Below are 22479 nucleotides of genomic sequence, written 5' to 3'. Positions count from 1 at the left end.
GGCGGAAGTCTATTCATGGTAGCAGGGTGGTAGTCTTTTCATGGTAGCAGGGCGGAAGTCTATTCATGGTAGCAGGGTGGAAGTATTTTCATGGTAGCAGGGCGGAAGTCTATTCATGGTAGCAGGGTGGTAGTCTTTTCATGGTAGCAGGGTGGAAGTATTTTCATGGTAGCAGGGTGGAATTATTTTCATGGTAGCAGGGTGAACGTCTTTTCATGGTAGCAGGGTGGAAGTCTTTTCATGGGAAGCAGGGTGGAAGTATTTTCATGGTAGCAGGGTGGAAGTCTTGTCATGGTAGCAGGGTGGAAGTATTTTCATGGTAGCAGGGTGGAAGTCTTTTCATGGAAGCAGGGAGGAGATAACCACTTGTGCATTGGGGTAAGTAGAAGAAACTCTCTCAATTCAATTCAAGGGGCTTTATTAGAATGGGAAACGTGTCACCATGTGTCAACATTGCCAAAGCAAGTGAAGAAGATAATAAACAAAAGTGAAATAAACAAATAAAGTAAAATTAACAGTAGACATTACACATACAGAAATTCCAAAAGAATAAAGACATTATAATTTTCATTGTATCTATATATGTGTATATCTCTCAATTTTCATTGTATGTATCTCTCTCTCTCTCTCTCTCTCTCTCTCTCTCTCTCTCTCTCTCTTTATCTCTCCGTATCTCTCTCCCTCTCTCCCTCAACCCCCTATGTTTCCTCTCTCTCTCCGTCTCTCTATCTCTCCATCTCTCTCTCCCCTCTCTCTCTCTCTCTCTCTCTCTCTCTCTCCCTCCCTCTCTCCCTCACCCCTGTCTCTCTCTCTCTCTCTCCCTCTCTCCCTCACCCCCCATGTCTCCTCTATCTCTCTCTCTATCTCTCCGTCTCTCTCTCTCCCTCTCTCCCTCACCCCCTGTCTCTCTCTCTCTCTCTATCTCTCCGTCTCTCTCTCTCCCTCTCTCCCTCCCCCCCATGTCTCCTCTATCTCTCCGTCTCTCTATTTCTCCATCTCTCTCTTTATCCCTCCGTCTCTCTCTCTCCCTCTCTCCCTCACCCCCTATGTCTCCTCTCTCTCTCTCTCTCTCTCTCTCCCTCTCTCCCTCACCCCTGTGTCTCTCTCTCTCACTCTATCTCTCCATCTCTCTCTCCCTCTCTCCCTCACCCCCCATGTCTTCTCTATCTCTCTCTCTATCTCTCCGTCTCTCTCTCTCCCTCTCTCCCTCACCCCCTGTCTCTCTCTCTCTCTCTATCTCTCCGTCTCTCTCTCTCCCTCTCTCCCTCACCCCCCATGTCTCCTCTATCTCTCTGTCTCTCTATCTCTCCATCTCTCTCTCTCTTTATCCCTCCGTCTCTCTCTCTCCCTCCCTCCCTCACCCCCCTATGTCTCCTCTCTCTCTCTCTCTCTCTCTCTCTCTCTATCACTCTGTCTCTCTTCCTCTCCCCCTTACCCCCCATGTCTCCCCTCTCTCTCTCTCTATCTCTCCGTCTCTCTCTCTCTCTCTCCCTCACCCCCCATGTCTCCTCTCTCTCTCTCTCTCTCTCACCCTCTCTCTCTCTCTCTCCCTCTTTCTCTATCTCCTGGTTTGTCTTTATGCAGCTGTCTTCTTTTTCCTACTTGATCAATGCTCTTTCCTGGACTATGAAAGTGGATAACTATTGTTATTTGAAGGTATTGATAATTTCCAGTATTGAATGTCCTACAATTTATATTTGTTGATAGGCACATCCTATCATCACTAGAAGTATGGTCTATATTTTATGGCTCGTGTCTATTTATCTAGGTCATAATATCATCTGAGCGCCTATAATACCTCAACATTTTGATTCTCAGCCTCAAACTTTCAAGAAGCAGTGATATGACACTGGTGATATAACAGAGGGAGGGTACATACATACACACACACACACACACACACACACACACACACACACACACACACACACACACACACACACACACACACACACACACACACACACACACACACACACACACACACACACAGGCAGATCTGCATTGCCGGAGGGCACAGATCCAGATGGCTAGTGATTTCCCAACATGCACTGTTACTACATAATGCTTCACTTCCTGGATGTAGCAGGGCTGAAAGGAGGTCAGACAAGATGGTATGTGTGTGTGTGTGTGTGTGTGTGTGTGTGTGTGTGTGTGTGTGTGTGTGTGTGTGTGTGTGTGTGTGTGTGTGTGTGTGTGTGTCTGTGTCTGTGTCTGTGTCTGTGTCTGTGTGTCTGTGTCTGTGTCTGTGTCTGTGTCTGTGTCTGTGTCTGTGTCTGTGTCTGTGTCTGTGTCTGTGTGTGTGTGTGTGTGTGTGTGCTTGTGCGTGTGTGTGTGTGTGTGTGTGTGTGTGTGTGTGTGTGTGTGTGGGAGAGCAGTCTCTCTACATCCCCTGAATAGAATCACTCACATTCTGCAGAGGCAGCTTATTCTGTCATCTTACTGTCTCTTATATCACATAGGCTGTGAGAACATGCATTTGACCCTCTTCTTCTCACGTTCCCACGCCACACCTCTCACACCCATTGAAAAGTACAGATTTTCTTTTTTTACTAAGTCATCCATTGGATAGTCGGCGTGTTAACGTATCTGCGGCGCGTTGAAGCATATGATTGGTCTAGCTATGTAAAGGATCAAGGTGATTGGAAGCATGTTTTAAAGAAACGCCCCTCTAGATTGGAATGGAGAATGTTCTCCACTGATTTTATACAAGTTTAAAAATAACATCACGCTTTTCTCTTGTGCAACGTTGTCAACACATTTGGGTTGCTCTTATTCCCGCCCCCATTGCAGAATACAGCCTTTTGACAGCATGTACTAAAGTTGATTTAATCCACAATTGCATTAGCTTGGTCCCCTCATTTTGGTGATTGGTATTTAGGCTGTGACAATGAAACGGCATCAAGAGGTTTTAGCAAGGAAGTTTGGTAGGGAGACTTGATACCTATGCTTTAGTGGGGAAGTTTGGTTGGGAGACTTGATACCTATGTTTTAGTGGGGAAGTTTGGTAGGGAGACTTGATACCTATGTTTTAGTGGGGAAGTTTTGTTGGGAGACTTCATTTGTAACTATTAAAACAATTGTGTTGAACAGAATGGGAACCCAAATATCATGGCGAAACCCAAATGCAGACACAGGAGGCAGAAGGTTGGAGTCTTACAACGTTTATTAATCTAAAGGGGAAGGCAAGAGAAGGGTCGTGGACAGGCAAAAAGGTCAAAACCAGATCAGAGTCTAGGAGGTACAGAGTGGAAGACAGGCTCGTGGTCAAGGCAGACAGGCGGGTACAGAGTCCAGAAAACAGGCAAGGGTCAAAACCGGGAGGACTAGAAAAAGGAGAATGCAAAAAGCAGGAGAACGGGGAAAATGCTGGTTGACTTGGAGACATACAAGATGAACTGGCACAGAGAGACAGGAAACACATGGATAAATACACTGTTACAGAGAGACAGGAAACACAGGGATACACTGTTACAGAGAGACAGGAAACACAGGGATAAATACACTGGCACAGAGAGATAAGAAACACAGGGATAAATACACTGGTACAGAGACTGGAAACACAGGGATAAATACACTGGCACAGAGAGACAGGAAACACAGGGATATATACACTGGCACAGAGAGACAGGAAACACAGGGATATATACACTGGCACAGAGAGACAGGAAACACAGGGATATATACACTGGCACAGAGACTGGAAACACAGGGATAAATACACTGGCACAGAGAGACAGGAAACACAGGGATATATACACTGGCACAGAGAGACAGGAAACACAGGGATATATACACTGGCACAGAGAGACAGGAAACACAGGGATAAATACACTGGTACAGAGAGACAGGAAACACAGGGATAAATACACTGGTACAGAGAGACAGGAAACACAGGGATAAATACACTGGTACAGAGAGACAGGAAACACAGGGATAAATACACTGGCACAGCGAGACAGGAAACACAGGGATAAATACACTGGCACAGAGAGACAGGAAACACAGGGATAAATACACTGGCACAGGGAGACAGAAAACACAGGGATAAATACACTGTCACAGAGAGACAGGAAACACAGGGATAAATACACTGGCACAGAGAGACAGGAAACACAGGGATATATACACTGGCACAGAGAGACAGGAAACACAGGGATATATACACTGGCACAGAGACTGGAAACACAGGGATAAATACACTGGCACAGAGAGACAGGAAACACAGGGATATATACACTGGCACAGAGAGACAGGAAACACAGGGATATATACACTGGCACAGAGAGACAGGAAACACAGGGATAAATACACTGGTACAGAGAGACAGGAAACACAGGGATAAATACACTGGCACAGAGAGACAGGAAACACAGGGATAAATACACTGGCACAGAGAGACAGGAAACACAGGGATAAATACACTGGCGCAGAGAGACAGGAAACACAGGGATAAATACACTGGGGAAAACAAGCGACACCTAGAAGGGGTGGAGACAATAACAAGGACAGGTGAAACAGATCAGGGCATGATCCAGAAGTGGGTGTTTGATTCTAGAGCGGGTATAATTCATTTAAAAATAGTTTGGTTTGTATGAAGGGACAGATTTATGTCCCTCGTCTTCTGGATATTTTATTATCTATTTACTGGATTTAGTCTGATGAGTGGAACAATTCTAATTCTTAACAATGGGCTAAACTATAGGGTAATTAGTGTACTTGTCAGAAACACCACTACTGTTATTCCCTAGTTATTTTACTAATAAAGCTAATACAGTCCCTGGTCAAAGCTAATACAGTCCCTGGTCAAAGCTAATACAGTCCCTGGTCAAGGCTAATACAGTCCCTGGTCAAAGCTAATACAGTCCCTGGTCAAAGCTAATACAGTCCATGGTCAAAGCTAATACAGTCCATGTTCAAAGCTAATACAGTCCCTGGTCAAAGCTAATACAGTCCCTGGTCAAAGCTAATACAGTCCCTGGTCAAGGCTAATACAGTCCCTGGTCAAAGCTAATACAGTCCATGGTCAAAGCTAATACAGTCCATGTTCAAAGCTAATACAGTCCATGTTCAAAGCTAATACAGTCCCTGGTCAAAGCTAATACAGTCCATGGTCAAAGCTAATACAGTCCATGTTCAAAGCTAATACAGTCCCTGGTCAAAGCTAATACAGTCCCTGGTCAAAGCTAATACAGTCCCTGGTCAAGGCTAATACAGTCCCTGGTCAAAGCTAATACAGTCCATGGTCAAAGCTAATACAGTCCATGTTCAAAGCTAATACAGTCCATGTTCAAAGCTAATACAGTCCCTGGTCAAAGCTAATACAGTCCACGGTCAAAGCTAATACAGTCCACGGTCAAAGCTAGTACAGTCCCTGGTCAAAGCTAATACAGTCCCTGGTTTTTCTTTCCTCAGGGAATCTTCCCGACCAGCTACATTCACTTGAAGAATGCCATCGTTACCAACAGAGGGTAAGTATCCCTCCCTTTCTTATACCTAATGACTTTCTCTGAGGAGACGAAGCAGGAGAGTGAGAAGGGGTGTTAAGGAGAGGGGATGGGTGTTAAGGAGAGGGGATGGGTGTTAAGGAGAGAGAAGGGGTGTTAAGGAGAGGAGAGGGGTGTTAAGGAGAGAGAAGGGGTGTTAAGGAGAGAGGATGGGTGTTGAGGAGAGGGGATGGGTGTTAAGGAGACGTGAGGGGTGTTAAGGAGAGAGAATGGGGTGTTTAGGAGAGAGAAGGGGTGTTAAGAAGAGGGGAGGGGTGTTAAGGGGAGGGGAGGGGTGTTAAGGAGAGGGGAGGGGTGTTAAGGAGAGAGAAGGGGTGTTAAGGAGAGGAGAGGGGTGTTAAGGAGAGGGGAGAGGTGTGAAGAGAAGAAAGGGGAGAGGGATGGAGGAGAAAGAGGATGGGAGAGAGTGATGGAGGAGCGGGGTGGAGGAGAGGAGAGAGGGATGGGGAGATGGGTGGAGGGGACGAGATGAAAGAGGGAGGAGAGGAGGGAGGAGGGAGGAGAGAGGGAGAAGAGAGGAGAGAGGTGTGAAAAACAGAGAGAGACACTCTCTGTGTCTCTCTGTCTCTCTCTCTCTCTCTCTCTGTCTGTCTCTCTCTCTCTCTGTGTCTCTGTGTCTATCTATGTCTCTCTCTCTCTCTGTCTCTCTCTCTGTGTCTCTCTCTGTGTCTCTCTCTCTGTGTCTATCTCTCTCTCTCTCTCTGTGTCTGTCTCTCTCTCTCTGTGTCACTCTCTGTCTCTCTCTCTGTGTCTCTCTCTGTGTCTCTCTCTCTCTCTCTCACTCTCCTCCCTCCATCGCTCCGTCACTCCCTTTCTGATTGATTCCTCTTGCTGTCCCTGTGTTCTACTCTGTCTGACTGCAGAGGTTCTGATTTATAACTAGTTCTAGATGTACAGTGTCCAGTTACCTGGCAGACTATGGGAAAGGCCCATCTTGTACTGAGAATCACCTCAGTGAAATCATCAGTTAGGACCGACAAGGACTGAATTTACTTGTTCCTGTTATCCAGCACGGTACAGGGAAACTACCGTCATATACTTGTTCCAGTTATCCAGCACGGTACAGGGAAACTACCGTCATATACTTGTTCCAGTTATCCAGCACGGTACAGGGAAACTACCGTCATATACTTGTTCCAGTTATCCAGCACGGTACAGGGAAACTACCGTCATATACTTGTTCCAGTTATCCAGCACGGTACAGGGAAACTACCGTCATATACTTGTTCCAGTTATCCAGCAGGGTACAGGGAAACTACCGTCATATACTTGTTCCAGTTATCCAGCACGGTACAGGGAAACTACAGTCATATACTTGTTCCAGTTATCCAGCACGGTACAGGGAAACTACAGTCATATACTTGTTCCAGTTATCCAGCACGGTACTGGGAAACTACAGTCATATACTTGTTCCGGTTATCCAGCACGGTACAGGGAAACTACAGTCATACACTTGTTCCAGTTATCAGCACGGTCCTGGGAAACTACAGTCATATACTTGTTCCGGTTATCCAGCACGGTACAGGGAAACTACAGTCATACACTTGTTCCAGTTAACAGCACGGTCCTGGGAAACTACAGTCATATACTTGTTCCGGTTATCCAGCACGGTACAGGGAAACTACAGTCATACACTTGTTCCGGTTATCCAGCACGGTACAGGGAAACTACAGTCATTCACTTGTTCCGGTTATCCAGCACGGTACAGGGAAACTACAGTCATATACTTGTTCCAGTTATCCAGCACGGTACAGGGAAACTACAGTCATACACTTGTTCCGGTTATCCAGCACGGTACAGGGAAACTACAGTCATATACTTGTTCCTGTTATCCAGCACGGTACAGGGAAACTACAGTCATACACTTGTTCCGGTTATCCAGCACGGTACAGGGAGACTACAGTCATATACTTGTTCCAGTTATCCAGCACGGTACAAGGAAACTACAGTCATATACCTGTTCCAGTTATCCAGCACGGTACAGGGAGACTACAGTCATATACTTGTTCCAGTTATCCAGCACGGTACAGGGAAACTACAGTCATATACCTGTTCCAGTTATCCAGCACGGTACAGGGAAACTACAGTCATATACTTGTTCCAGTTATCCAGCACGGTACTGGGAAACTACAGTCATATACTTGTTCCAGTTATCCAGCACGGTACAGGGAAACTACAGTCATATACTTGTTCCAGTTATCCAGCACGGTAAAAAAACACCAAAATGGTGCCGGTCCATAGTCAGCTCCCCCAGCAGGATGCTAACGGGCAGCTCCCTCAGCAGGATGCTAACGGGCAGCTCCCTCAGCAGGATGCTAACGGGCAGCTCCCTCAGCAGGATGCTAACGGGCAGCTCCCTCAGCAGGATGCTAACGGGCAGCTCCCTCAGCAGGATGCTAACGGGCAGCTCCCTCAGCAGGATGCTAACGGGCAGCTCCCTCAGCAGGATGCTAACGGGCAGCTCCCTCAGCAGGATGCTAACAGGCAGCTCCCTCAGCAGGATGCTAACGGGCAGCTCCCTCAGCAGGATGCTAACGGGCAGCTCCCTCAGCAGGATGCTAACGGGCAGCTCCCTCAGCAGGATGCTAACAGGCAGCTCCCTCAGCAGGATGCTAACAGGCAGCTCCCTCAGCAGGATACAGCAGGATGCTAACAGGCAGCTCCCTCAACAGGATACAGCAGGATGCTAACAGGCAGCTCCCTCAACAGGATACAGCAGGATGCTAACAGGCAGCTCCCTCAACAGGATACAGCAGGATGCTAACAGGCAGCTCCCTCAACAGGATACAGCAGGATGCTAACAGGCAGCTCCCTCAACAGGATACAGCAGGATGCTAACAGGCAGCTCCCTCAACAGGATACAGCAGGATGCTAACAGGCAGCTCCCTCAACAGGATACAGCAGGATGCTAACAGGCAGCTCCCTCAACAGGATACAGCAGGATGCTAACAGGCAGCTCCCTCAGCAGGATGCTAACAGGCAGCTCCTTCAACAGGATACAGCAGGATGCTAACAGGCAGCTCCCTCAGCAGGATACAGCAGGATGCTAACAGGCAGCTCCCTCAGCAGGATACAGCAGGATGCTAACGGGCAGCTCCCTCAGCAGGATGCCAACAGGCAGCTCCCTCAACAGGATACAGCAAAAAAAAAAAAAACAAACATTTGGTGTACATAAACATGAACTAAAATGACGTTTACAGCAGTAGAGACATGTCAATAATCCAGTATACAAATCAATGTGGTGGATACAAATAAGAATGCAAGAATAAAGGCTTTCAAAACATTATGCAAATGAGGTTTTAATCCATTTTCTTTCTTCCAAGTGTTGGCTGTCTACATGTGATAAAAAATAATGTTGGCTACATATTTATTTTTGAGGACAAGTGTAATCTTTAAAAAATATATATGGGGAGACTAACAAACATGACTTATTGTCTTCTAAATAGAGTCAACATGTCGATGAGTCATTTGAGCGCGTAAGAACATTTCAGCGGGACAACTCAAAGGTAATAACCCCATCAACAATCAACCGTTCTCTGTCGTGGTTGATGTTGTCCTTCGCCGACTGGTCGAGCACCGGTACGCGTGTTGCCCTACCGACGTTACACGGGAACAGCGTCACTGCTATTACATTTACATTTAAGTCATTTGGCAGACGCTCTTATCCAGAGCGACTTACAAATTGGTGAATTCACCTTATGACATCCAGTGGAACAGCCACTTTACAATAGTGCATCTAAATCATTTAAGGGGGGGGGTGAGAAGGATTACTTTATCCTATCCTAGGTATTCCTTCCTTCCTATTAGCGACATGACACACTATGGAACGCCGTGTGGGTCTTTTCCGTGTAAAAAAAAACACTATTTGAAGCGTTAATTAAATAAGCGTTTAAATTTGACACATCAAATAACACCTTTTTATTATATAATGTTGTGTGTGCTGGAGTTAAACGTGCAAGCCAAGCGCCACCACTATCAGTAGCACTGTCAAAGTTGTACAAAAAAAAGTCTGCAAACACCGGGCACAAACGATGTGTTTACAATACCGCATTGGTAATAAAGCATTATTTGTTAGACCGCAAGTTCTAGGTAGCTTGTTTTAGCTTGGTACCGAGTTACCACCAATACAACCAGCATGAAAACAATGACCCGTAGTAACTGCAGTCATTTTCATTATTCTTAGCAATGATTTCGGGGATCCTTGTAAGTATTAGCTAGGTAAACACTTGTTGTTCGCCTGTTGAAATTGAACTTCAGTTCATTAACTCTGTTGCCCAAAACGAACATTAAAAGCAGCCATCTAGCTTCATCTGGTTCGTAAATCTCGACCTGACCGGGTTATGTGTTGTGAGGCTAGCCACAATTAGGATTCGGCACAATAGTGGAATTTGCGGTTTGCCTTCAAAATAAAAGTACCTATTTGAAAGTGATACAGAAGGTTACAATTGGTGGAATCATATTGTCATATTTAGACTTCTATAGTCAAGAGATTGATGTGTATGAACGGATGAGTTGCTTCAAAGAGCATCCCTAATGGGTATCACATCATTTATAAACACCTTGTGAAAATATGTTCTGTGTTTCTTTCACACACAGATCATCTGTACTAGTTGTTCAAGCTCTGGTCTGGTCCCGTCTTGGTTACTGTCTGATAATATGGTCAGGTGCAGCAAGGAGAGATCTGCATCTGGCTCAAAACAGAGCAGCACGCCTTGCCCTTTTACCTGAACATATACAACTCACATCATCAACATGCAGGACCGTCTTTCATGGTTGAGGGTTGAGGAGAAATTGACTACTTCTCTTCTAACCACTTGTATAAGCTATTTGCGTACACTTCCAACCCCACCAGACACACAGTAGAGCCACGTCATCATGGAATGCTCTGCCACCACAGGTTACTCAGGCAAAAAGCAAGTTTAGCTTAAAAAAAATATATATACAGTGCCTTGCGAAAGTATTCGGCCCCCTTGAACTTTGCGATCTTTTGCCACATTTCAGGCTTCAAACATAAAGATATAAAACTGTATTTTTTTGTGAAGAATCAACAGCAAGTGGGACACAATCATGAAGTGGAACAACATTTATTGGATATTTCAAACTTTTTTAACAAATCAAAAACTGAAAAATTGGGCGTGCAAAATTATAAAGGTTCTGTACTCTGTCATGTATTTGTATGCGTTATGTGGACCCCAGGAAGAGTAGCTGCCTCATGTGCAGTAGCGAACAGGGATCCCAATAAGCTAAACTTAACCTGAGAAACAAGGAAATACAACTTTAAAGCTAAGCCAACAGTAAACCAAAACAGTCTCCATTCTATCTGACAGTCGTCCCTGGTGTTGATATTCACAGGTGTGTCCTCAGGAGCAGGGTCCCAATGGGAGTGACACACAGACAGGATATAGATATATAGTTTTTTTATTGTAACTTTATTTCTCTCTGTCTTTGGTTGTGTCCTAAATGATTCTCTATCCCCTATTAAGTACACTTATTTTGACCAGGGACCATAGGGCGCCGTTAATACGTATAGCACTATATAGGGAATATGGTGCCATTGAGGACACATCCTTTCTTTGGGTTTGAGTGATGGAGGTGCTGATTTCTCATAAATATTGATGGAAAAGAAACATTTTTTTTCCCCGAACCGGCATCTGCCTATACTGTAGTCAGACAGCCAGAGACTTCAGAACATCAGAGCATGTTTCAGACAGAGCCAAATACTCCAGTCTACTGTACATCTCAGACAGAGCCAAATACTACAGTCTACCATACATCTCAGACAGAGCCAAATACTACATCTCAGATAGAGCCAAATACTGCATCTCAGACAGAGCCAAATACTCCAGTCTACTGTACATCTCAGACAGAGCCAAATACTGCATCTCAGACAGAGCCAAATACTACATCTCAGACAGAGCCAAATACTACATCTCAGACAGAGCCAAATACTCCAGTCTACTGTACATCTCAGACAGAGCCAAATACTACAGTCTACCATACATCTCAGACAGAGCCAAATACTACATCTCAGATAGAGCCAAATACTGCATCTCAGACAGAGCCAAATACTCCAGTCTACTGTACATCTCAGACAGAGCCAAATACTGCATCTCAGACAGAGCCAAATACTACATCTCAGACAGAGCCAAATACTACATCTCAGACAGAGCCAAATACTCCAGTCTACTGTACATCTCAGACAGAGCCAAATACTGCATCTCAGACAGAGCCAAATACTACATCTCAGACAGAGCCAAATACTGCATCTCAGACAGAGCCAAATACTCCAGTCTACTGTACATCTCAGACAGAGCCAAATACTACATCTCAGACAGAGCCAAATACTACATCTCAGACAGAGCCAAATACTCCAGTCTACTGTACATCTCAGACAGAGCCAAATACTCCAGTCTACTGTACATCTCAGATAGAGCCAAATACTACAGTCTACCATACATCTCAGACAGAGCCAAATACTACAATCTACTGTACATCTCAGACAGAGCCAAATACTACAGTCTACTGTACATCTCAGACAGAGCCAAATACTACATCTCAGACAGAGCCAAATACTACATCTCAGATAGAGCCAAATACTACATCTCAGACAGAGCCAAATACTACAGTCTACCATACATCTCAGACAGAGCCAAATACTACAGTCTACCAAACATCTCAGACAGAGCCAAATACTACAGTCTACCAAACATCTTCCTTTACGGGTGAGGTATAGCGATGTGTACCTAGCCCTGTCTATCCATCCGCCCAGTTTTTAAACCTAGATCAGTAGATTTATCCAGACACCTACAGTATGTCGGCATCACAACTTCCACAATATTCCCTATATAGTACACTAGTTTTGCCCAGAGACCCATGAGTCTAAACCAGTGTACTATAAAGGCAATCTGTTGCCGTTTTGGGAAGCAGTTTATAAGAGCTTTGTCAGCTGTCCCTCCATCATCTCCCTGACCTAGAGATACACAGCAGTGCATTATGGACCACTAAGTCAGGACGTTTACGTACACCTTAGCCAAATACATTTAAACTCAGTTTTTCCACAATTCCTGACATTTAATCCTAGTACAATTGTCCCTGTCTTAGGTCAGTTAGGATCACCACTTTATTTTAAGAATGTGAAATGTCAGAATAATAGTAGAGGATGATTTCAGCTTTTTCTTTCATCACATTTCCAGTGGGTCAGAAGTTTACATACACTCAATTAGTATTTGGTAGCTTTGACTTTAAATTGTTTAACTTGGGTCAAACGTTTCGGGTAGCCTTCCACAAGCTTCCCACAATAAGTTGGGTGAATTTTGTCCCATTCCTCCTGACAGAGCTGGTGTAACTGAGTCAGGTTTGTAGGCCTCCTTGCTCGCACACGCTTTCTCAGTTCTGCCCACAAATTTGCTATAGGATTGAGGTCAGGGCTTTGTTGTCCTAAAGCCATTTTGCCACAACTTTAGAAGTATGCTTAGGGTCATTGTCCATTTGGAAGACCCATTTGCGACCAATCTTTAACTTCCTGACTGATATCTTGAGATGTTGCTTCAATATATCCACATAACTTCCCTTCCTCATGATGCCATCTATTTTATGAAGTGCACCTGTCCCTCCTGCAGCAAAGCCCCCCCACAACATGATGCTGCCACCTCCGTGCTTCACGGTTGGGATGGTGTTCTTCGACTTGCAAGCCTCCCCCTTTTTCCTACAAACATCACGATGGTCATTATGGCCAAACAGTTCTATTTTTGTTTCATCAGACCAGAGGACATCTTTGTCCCCATGTGCAGTCTGGCTTTTTTATGGTGGTTTTGGACCAGTGGCTTCTTCCTTGCTGAGCGGCCTTTCAGGTTATGTCGATATAGGACTCATTTTACTGTGGATATAGATACCCTTGTACCTGTTTCCTCCAGCATCTTCACAAGGTCCTTTGCTGTTGTTCTGGGATTGATTTGCACTCTTCGCACCAAAGTATGTTCATCTCATACCCCTCCTTCCTGAGGGGTATGACGGCTGCGTGGTCCCTTGGTGTTTATACTTGTGTACTATTGTTTGTACAGATGAACATAGTACCTTCAGGCGTTTGGAAATTGCTCCCAAGGATGAACCAGACTTGTGGAGGTCTATAATTTGTTTTCTCAGGTCTTGGCTGATTTATTTTGATTTTCCCATGATGTCAAGCAAAGAGGCACTGAGTTTGAAGGTAGGCCTTGAAATACATCCACAGGTACATCTCCAATTGACTCAAATGATGTCAATTAGCCTATCAGAAGCTTCTAAAGCCATGACATAATTTTCTGGAATTTTCCATGCTGTTTAAAGGCACAGTCAACATAGTGTATGTAAAATTTTGACCCACTGGAATTGTGATACAGTGAATTATAAGTGAAATAATCTGTCTGTAAACAATTGTTGGAAAAATGACATGTGTCATGCACAAAGTAGATGTCCTAACCGACTTGCCCAAACTATGGTTTGTTAACCAGAAAATTGTGGAGTGGTTGAAAAACGAGTTTTAATTACTCCAACCTAAGTGTATGTACACTTCCGACTTCAACTGTATGTGCAATGATCATACATATTTCCTGTTGCTGCCTTTTTTTCTGATCACATGACCCGACCGTTATGTTCAATAATAACTAGTGCTTAGAACGGTTCCTGGTCAGGTCACACGGTGAGGAAAGAGCTTCCGGCCCTAATTACTATCAATAACGATCACATTTCCTCTTCTCCTCCACCGTCTCTCCTCCTCTTCCTCTTCTCCCCCACTGTACCTCTTCCTCTTCCCCTCCACTGTCTCTCTTCCACTTCTCCTCCACTGTCTCTCCTCCTCTTCCTCTTCCCCTCCACTGTCCCTCTTCCTCTTCACCCCCACTGTCCCTCTTCCTCTTCTCCTCCACTGTCTCTCCTCCTCTTCCTCTTCCCCTCCACTGTCCCTCTTCCTCTTCTCCCCCACTGTCCCTCTTCCTCTTCTCCTCCACTGTCCCTCTTCCACTTCTCCTCCACTGTCCCTCTTCCTCTTCCCCTCCACTGTCTCTCTTCCTCTTCTCATCCACTGTCTCTCCTCCTCTTCCTCTTCTCCCCCACTGTCCCTCTTCCTCTTCTCCCCCACTGTCCCTCTTCCTCTTCTCCTCCACTGTCCCTCTTCCTCTTCCCCTCCACTGTCCCTCTTCCTCTTCCCCTCCACTGTCTCTCTTCCTCTTCCGCTCCACTGTCTCTCTCTCTCTCTTCCTCTTCCCCTCCACTGTCCCTCTTCTCCTCCACTGTCCCTCTTCTCCTCCACTGTCCCTCTTCCCCTCCACTGTCCCTCTTCTCCTCCACTGTCCCTCTTCTCCTCCACTGTCCCTCTTCTCCTCCACTGTCCCTCTTCTCCTCCACTGTCCCTCTTCTCCTCCACTGTCCCTCCTCCTCTTCTCCTCCACTGTCCCTCTTCTCCTCCACTGTCCCTCTTCTCCTCCACTGTCCCTCTTCTCCACTGTCCCTCCTCCTCTTCTCCTCCACTGTCCCTCTTCTCCTCCACTGTCCCTCTTCTCCTCCACTGTCCCTCTTCTCCTCCACTGTCCCTCCTCCTCTTCCCCTCCACTGTCCCTCTTCTCCTCCACTGTCCCTCTTCTCCTCCACTGTCCCTCCTCCTCTTCCCCTCCACTGTCCCTCTTCTCCTCCACTGTCCCTCTTCTCCTCCACTGTCTCTCTTCCCCTCCACTGTCCCTCTTCTCCTCCACTGTCCCTCTTCTCCTCCACTGTCCCTCTTCTCCTCCACTGTCCCTCTTCTCCTCCACTGTCCCTCTTCTCCTCCACTGTCCCTCCTCCTCTTCCCCTCCACTGTCCCTCTTCTCCTCCACTGTCCCTCTTCCCCTCCACTGTCTCTCTTCCCCTCCACTGTCCCTCTTCTCCTCCACTGTCCCTCCTCCTCTTCCCCTCCACTGTCCCTCTTCTCCTCCACTGTCCCTCTTCTCCTCCACTGTCTCTCTTCCCCTCCACTGTCCCTCTTCTCCTCCACTGTCCCTCTTCTCCTCCACTGTCCCTCTTCTCCTCCACTGTCCCTCTTCTCCTCCACTGTCCCTCTTCTCCTCCACTGTCCCACTTCTCCTCCACTGCCCCTCTTCTCTTCCACTGTCCCTCTTCTCCTCCACTGTCCCTCTTCTCCTCCACTGTCCCTCTTCTCCTCCACTGTTCCTCTTCCTCTTCTCCTCCACTGTCCCTCTTCTCCTCCACTGTCCCTCTTCCTCTTCTCGTCCACTGTCCCTCTTCCTCTTCTCGTCCACTGTCCCTCTTCCTCTTCTCGTCCACTGTCCCTCTTCCCCTCCACTGTCCCTCTTCTCCCCCACTGTCCCTCTTCCTCTTCTCCTCCTCTGTCCCTCTTCCTCTTCTCCTCCACTGTCCCTCTTCCTCTTCTCGTCCACTGTCCCTCTTCCTCTTCTCCTCCTCTGTCCCTCTTCCCCTCCACTGCCCCTCTTCCTCTTCCCTCTTCTCCTCCTCTGTCTCTCTCCCTCTTCCTCTTCTCCTCCACTGTCCCTCTTCCTCTTCTCCTCCACTGTCTCTCTTCCTCTTCCTCTTCTCCTTCACTGTCCCTCTTGCTCTTCTCCTCCACTGTCCCTCTTCCTCTTCTCCTCCACTGTCTCTCTTCCTCTTCCTCTTCTCCTTCACTGTCCCTCTTGCTCTTCTCCTCCACTGTCCCTCTTCCTCTTCTCCTTCACTGTCCCTCTTGCTCTTCTCCTCCACTGTCCCTCTTCCTCTTCTCCTCCACTGTCTCTCTTCCTCTTCTCCTCCACTGTCCCTCTTTCCCTGCTCCACCACTGTCTCCATACAGTCTACTTTTAGTCAGTTCAGTTTACCGTTAGACAGGGCTGTAATGTACTTGATGTATAGATAATTCAAATATAATCTATTTACACAGTGATCTATAGGGACAGTATGTGAATGTGCGTTGGACCGATCCATATCTTGGGCTAGATTAGATTTAACATTGGAGCAGTGCTTTGTTGATTGATGTGAGACGACTTTTGGATGAAACACCACCAATATACAATACAATACAATACAATGCACGCAACGCAATATAGTACAATATAATAGAATACAATAGAATAGAGGGAAATATTTTGCTCCTCATTTTTTTTACCATATTGCTACTCAATAGTGAGAAAAGTTAACTATAAAGTGATATACACACACACACACACAGGCACACACACACACACACACACACACACACACACACACACACACACACACACACACACACACACACACACACACACACACACACAGACACTTAGTGGAGACAAAGAAAGGACACTAGAGGGCCAGTGGGGAGAAAATGGAAAGAATAGGATGCATTCCAAATGACTCTATTCCCTTTATAGGGCACCAACAGAGCCCTGGTCAAATGTAGTGACCTATAGAGGGACTAAGGTGCCATTTGGGACGCACAGAGATACAGCTATACAGTTGAAGTCAGAAGTTTACATACACTTAGGTTGGAGTCATTTAAACTCATTTTTCAACCACTCCAAAACTACAGTTTTGGCAAGTCGGTTAGGATCTACTTTGTGCATGACACAAGTCATTTTTCCAACAATTGTTTCCAGACAGATTATTTCACTTATAATTCACTGAATCACAATTCAAGTGGGTCAGAAGTTTACATACACTAAGTTGACTGTGCCTTTAAAGAGCTTGGAAAATTCCCCAAAAAGATGTCAAGGCTTTACATGCTTCTGATAGGCTAATTGACATCATTTGAGTCAATTGGAGTTGTGCCTGTGGATGTATTTCAAGGTCTACCTTCAAACTCAGTGCCCCTGTGCTTGACATCATGAGAAAATCAAAAGAAATCAGCCAAGACCACAATAAATTATAGACCTCCACAAGTCCGGTTCATCCTTGGGAGCAATTTCCAAACGACTGAAAGTTCCACGTTCACCTGTACAAACAATAGTACGCAAGTATAAACACCATGGGACCATGCAGCCGTCATACCGCTCAGGAAGGAGAGATGAAGGTACTTTGGTGCGATGTCAATCCCAGAACAACAGCAAAGGACCATGTGAAGATGCTGGAGGAAACATGTACAAATGTATCTATATCCACAGTAAAATGAGTCCTATATCGACATAACCTGAAAGGCCGCACAGCAAGGAAGAAACCACTGCTCCAAAACCTCCATAAAAAAAGCAGTTTGCAACTGCACATGGGGACAAAGTTCGTACTTTTTGGAGAAATGTCCTCTGGTCTGATGAAACAGAAATAGAACTGTTTGGCCATAATGACCATCGTTATGTTTGGAGGAAAAAGGGGGAGATTTGCATGCTGAAGAATACCATCCCAACCGTGAAGCACGGGGGTGGCAGCATCATTTTGTGGGGGTGCTTTGCTGCAGGAGGGATTGGTGCACTTCACAAAATAGATGGCATCATGAATAGGGAAATTATGTGGATATACTGAAGCAACATCTCAAGACATCAGTGAGGATTCTAAAGCTTGGTCGCAAATGGGTTTTTAAAATGGACAATGACCCCAAGCATGCTTCCAAAGTTGTGGCAAATTGGCTTAAGGACAACAAAGTCAAAGTTCTGGATTGGCCACAACAAAGCCCTGACCTCAATCCCATACAAAATTGGTGGGTAGAACTGAAAAAGCAAGGAGGCCTACAAACCTGACTCAGTTACACCAGCTCTGTCAGGAAGAATGGGCCAAAATTCACCCAACTTATTGTGGGAAGCTTGTGGAAGGCTACCCAAAATGTTTGACCCAAATTAAACAATTTAAAGACACTGTTACCAAGTACTAATTGAGTGTATGCAAATGTTTGACCCACTGGGAATGTAATGAAAGAACTAAAAGCTGAAATAAATCATTCTCTCTACTATTATTCTGACATTTCATATTCTTAGATTAAAGTGGTGATCCTAATTGACCTAAAACAGGGAATTATTACTAGGATTAAATGTCAGAATTGTGAATAACTGAGTTTAAATATATTTGACTAAGGTGTATGTAAACACAGGTGTTTGTAAAGACAGAGCGGAAGGGACTGCGGGGAGATGGAGAGCTGGAACTATAGAGCCACGTTAGACCTGTTACAGATGTGTCTGTTACAGATGTGTCTGTTACAGATGTGTCTGTTACAGATGTGTCTGTTAGAGATGTCTGTTACAGATGTGTTTGTGAGTGTGTGTTTGTTTGTGAGTTTGCGTGCGTGTATCCGTACTTGTGTGTGTGTGTTATGGATATAGAGGGACATCAGATCGTAACATGGAGGCAAATATATAACAAGTTGAACTGACGTCGGTGGAATCAGGAACTAATGTCGGTGGAATCAGGAAGTAATGTCGCTGGAATCAGGAAGTAACATTGGTGGAATCAGGAAGTAACGTCGCTGGAATCAGGAACTAACGTCGGTGGAATCAGGAACTAACGTCGGTGGAATCAGGAACTAATGTTTGTGGAATCAGGAACTAACGTTGGTGGAACCAGGAAGTAATGTCGCTGGAATCAGGAAGTAACGTTGGTGGAATCAGGAACTAACGTCGGTGGAATCAGGAAGTAACGTTGGTGGAATCAGGAAGTAACGTCGGTGGAATCAGGAACTAACGTTGGTGGAACCAGGAAGTAATGTCGCTGGAATCAGGAACTAACGTCGGTGGAATCAGGAACTAATGTTTGTGGAATCAGGAACTAACGACGGTGGAATCAGGAACTAATGTCGGTGGAATCAGGAACTAACGTCGGTGGAATCAGGAACTAATGTCGGTGGAATCAGGAACTAACGTCGGTGGAATCAGGAACTTACGTTGGTGGAATTAGGAATTAACGTCGGTGGGGGGGTTAGGCTCAGGGGTATTAGGACTGTAAGACTGTGTAATTGCAGTTTGGTTTTAAAGTTTGCAAAACAGATTTTAAAACCATCTTCTGAATGATTTAGGAGGGACATTTATATAGTAATATACAGTTTGCTGGGGATAAATAGTAATACGTTTACAGCATGTCAAATATCTGAAGGCTTTACCCACACACACAATGTTCACAATGTTAATGATGTGCGGTAAAGCCCGGGCATACATTTGTATTCTGATCCCTTCCCTTACCTGGAACGTTCAGGGCCTATCTTACCCAGGCTGATTGCTTCTGCCAAATTAAAGGCCTTGCCGAAACCTGAAGTCAGAAATAACTTCCTCCGTTAGGAGCAGCTGATGGATTTACTATCTGTCTGTTACTCTGTAACGGAGACGCTTGGAGTCGAGAAGCAGGTGCTGGGGGTGAGTTTAATAATACAAGACAAGAGTCTGGACATGAAACACATAACTAATACTGCCTGGGGAATGGAACTAAGGGAGTGACTGGAGCCGACCCCCACAACTTTGAACGTCCAGTAGGTATCTGACGGCATAGGAGGGACCTCCCTTCATGTCCAGTGGAGGTGGAGGTGTGTCATGGGGGACAGCCTCAGCCAGGGGACCAGGAACCAATAGCCTGAGAAGGGAGACATGAAAGGAAGGTGAGATATGGTCATCACTGGGGAGCTGTAATCTATACGTTACCTCGTTGACCCTCCGGAGAACCTTGAACAGCCCCACAAACCAGGGGCTCAGCTTCTTGCAGGGCAGGCGGAGTGGGGGGTTCCTGCTGGAGAGCCAGACACAATCACCAGGTTGGAACACAGGAGCCTCCCAGTGGTGGCAATCCTCCTGCTCCTTCTGATGGTGGACAGCGCGTTTGAGTCTCAGGTGGGCTTCGCTCCACACTTCTTCTGCGTGCCTGAACCACTCATCCACCACAGGAGCTTCGATCTGTCCCGGGGTCCATGGAGCCAGGGCAGGCTGATAACTCAGTACACACTGGGAGTCAGCCCAGTGGAAGAGTGGCGTAATGAATTTTGCCCAGGGAAGGAATCGGGCCCACTCCCTCTGCCTGTCCTGATAGTGGCTCCTCAGGAACCTCCCCAGCTCCTGGTCCATCCTCCCCGCCTGTCCGTTACCCGGAAGTGAGGCTGACTGCGACTCCGAGCTTCTCCATGAAGGCTCTTCATACCAGTGATATGAATTGGGGGCAACGGTCAGAGATGATGGCCTTTGAAAGGCCATAATGTCGGAAGACATGCTGAGAGCAGTAGGGAGACCAGAGAAAGGGATCAAAAACAAATGGATTTAGATCAACTATCCACAACCACCAAAATGATGGTGAAACAGTCAGAGGAGGGCAGATCAGGATCATGGGTAGATGAGACCAGGGACGTTGAGGCAAGGGGGATGGAGTTTCCCTGCTAGAGCGTGCCGGGTGGATATAGTTTGGGCACACACAGTACAGGAGTTGACCTAGCGAATAATGTCCTGCACCAAGGTGGGCCACTAATATTTATTGGTGATCCCGGGATGTCCAGCAACGACAGCTGTGTCCCAGGTCAACAGCCGCTCCCTTATCCCTGTGGGAACGTAGATGCACTCAGGGGGGCAGGGAGTGGGTGCAGGTTCCTTCTCCACATCTATGTCCCAGAGCACAGGGACTATGACTCGAGAGAGGACGGAAAAGCAGGTCCTTCCACATTCGTGTGACCTGTCGTGATTATCATCCTCGACGATGAGATGGTGGGGTTATGTCGTTGGAGCCATGGGAGGTCCAAAGATTATCTTGTGAGCTGGTACACTAATGATGAATAAGGGAATGCTTTCTCTATGAATGAACTCCACGGTGAGGGTGAGTGGTGAGGTGATGTGTGTGATGGTTCCCGGATCCTAGTGGCCAATTATCAGGGCTTGAAGCGGGAACGTAGAGGAGAGTGCGTTTGAGGAGATGTTCAGAGAATAATAAATAAAGTTCCCTGTGCCACCGGAATCCACCAACCGCTGTAGAAACAGTACACGAGGGACAGTCAGCTAGTGTAATCGACACAATTATAAAGATTGGATACTCACACCCGCCCAACGAGGTGGAAGATCACATGACCTTTGCTCTCGTGGATCCCGAGTTGGGATGTACCGGACACTGTTGAAGCTGGTGCCCTCCTTGACCACAATAGGGACAGAGCCCCCGTTGTTTCCGTCTGCGAAGCTCAGCCGCGGGGATATGACTCCTATCTCAATGGGTTCAGGCTCTGATGCACAGTGGTCCCTGGGGGAGAGGGAGAAGCGATGAGTGTACCGACGATCCCGAAGTAGGTTATCTAGACGGATGACCATCGCGATGAATGCGTCCAAGGAGAGGTTGTTGTCTCAACGTGCCAGTTCCGTCTGGCCCTCCTCTCGCAATCCTCTTCTGCATCTCATTCCATCCGCTGGATGCTGCTACTGTCCGGAAGGTCATCCTGCCATAATAGGCGCTCTCCCACCTCTCTGCCCTCCAGTGGATGATCAAAAATACCTCTGAACACATCCATGACCCCGCATACGAAGCCAGTTGGCAGAGAAATGACCGTGGCAACCTTGGACCTCTCAATGCTGGAAGCACCCATCTGGTGTGCAAAAATCTGGTGTAAAAGAGAGCACTGGAGTAGGAAGCCACGGCATATAGATGGGGTTCCATCATAGTAGAGAGACAAATGGGTATTTCTGAACTGGGGTACTGCTGAATAGACTGGTATTCTGGTTCGCTGGGTCGACTGGTGGTAGAGTATCCTCTGCTGGTTGAAGGCAACGCCTCTCGGACCTCCTCCATAGTCGTCACCAGTTTTGCCAGCTGGTCATGGTGCTGACAAAGTAGGTATCCCTGTTCGTCGACCGTCTGGGAGATGTCCTGATTCCCTGTTGCTTCCATTTGTGCGAGGCAGTATTCTGTATCGGAGCCGCTGGGAGTTCAACGGCAGGTGCGGGGGGGGGGGGTTGATAACACAAGAAATATAGAACGATTCAAAACTAGAGTCTCATCTGGACATTAAACACATAACTAATACTGCCTTGGTAATGGAACTACGGGAGTGACAGATATAGGACGTTGCTGCTCTGCCAGAAACAGTAGAGAAAGAAGGAGATAGGAA

General features: G+C 46.4%; 1 protein-coding gene across 5 annotated transcripts in view; it reads left to right on the top strand.

Moving 5' to 3' along the window:
- The window catches only part of dock3 (dedicator of cytokinesis 3), a 442683-nt gene that overhangs the window by 182737 nt on the left and 237467 nt on the right, over positions 1–22479 (top strand). For all 5 annotated transcript variants that reach the window (XM_064967497.1, XM_064967500.1, XM_064967498.1 and 2 more), the window contains exon 4: positions 5416–5471. In XM_064967497.1, the coding sequence (XP_064823569.1) occupies positions 5416–5471 (56 nt within the window). The remainder of the gene's footprint in view (positions 1–5415; positions 5472–22479) is intronic.

This window comes from Oncorhynchus masou, chromosome 6, assembly GCF_036934945.1.
Source record: "Oncorhynchus masou masou isolate Uvic2021 chromosome 6, UVic_Omas_1.1, whole genome shotgun sequence".
NCBI classification, from domain to species: domain Eukaryota; kingdom Metazoa; phylum Chordata; class Actinopteri; order Salmoniformes; family Salmonidae; genus Oncorhynchus; species Oncorhynchus masou.
This window is presented reverse-complemented; position numbering and strand designations above follow the sequence as displayed.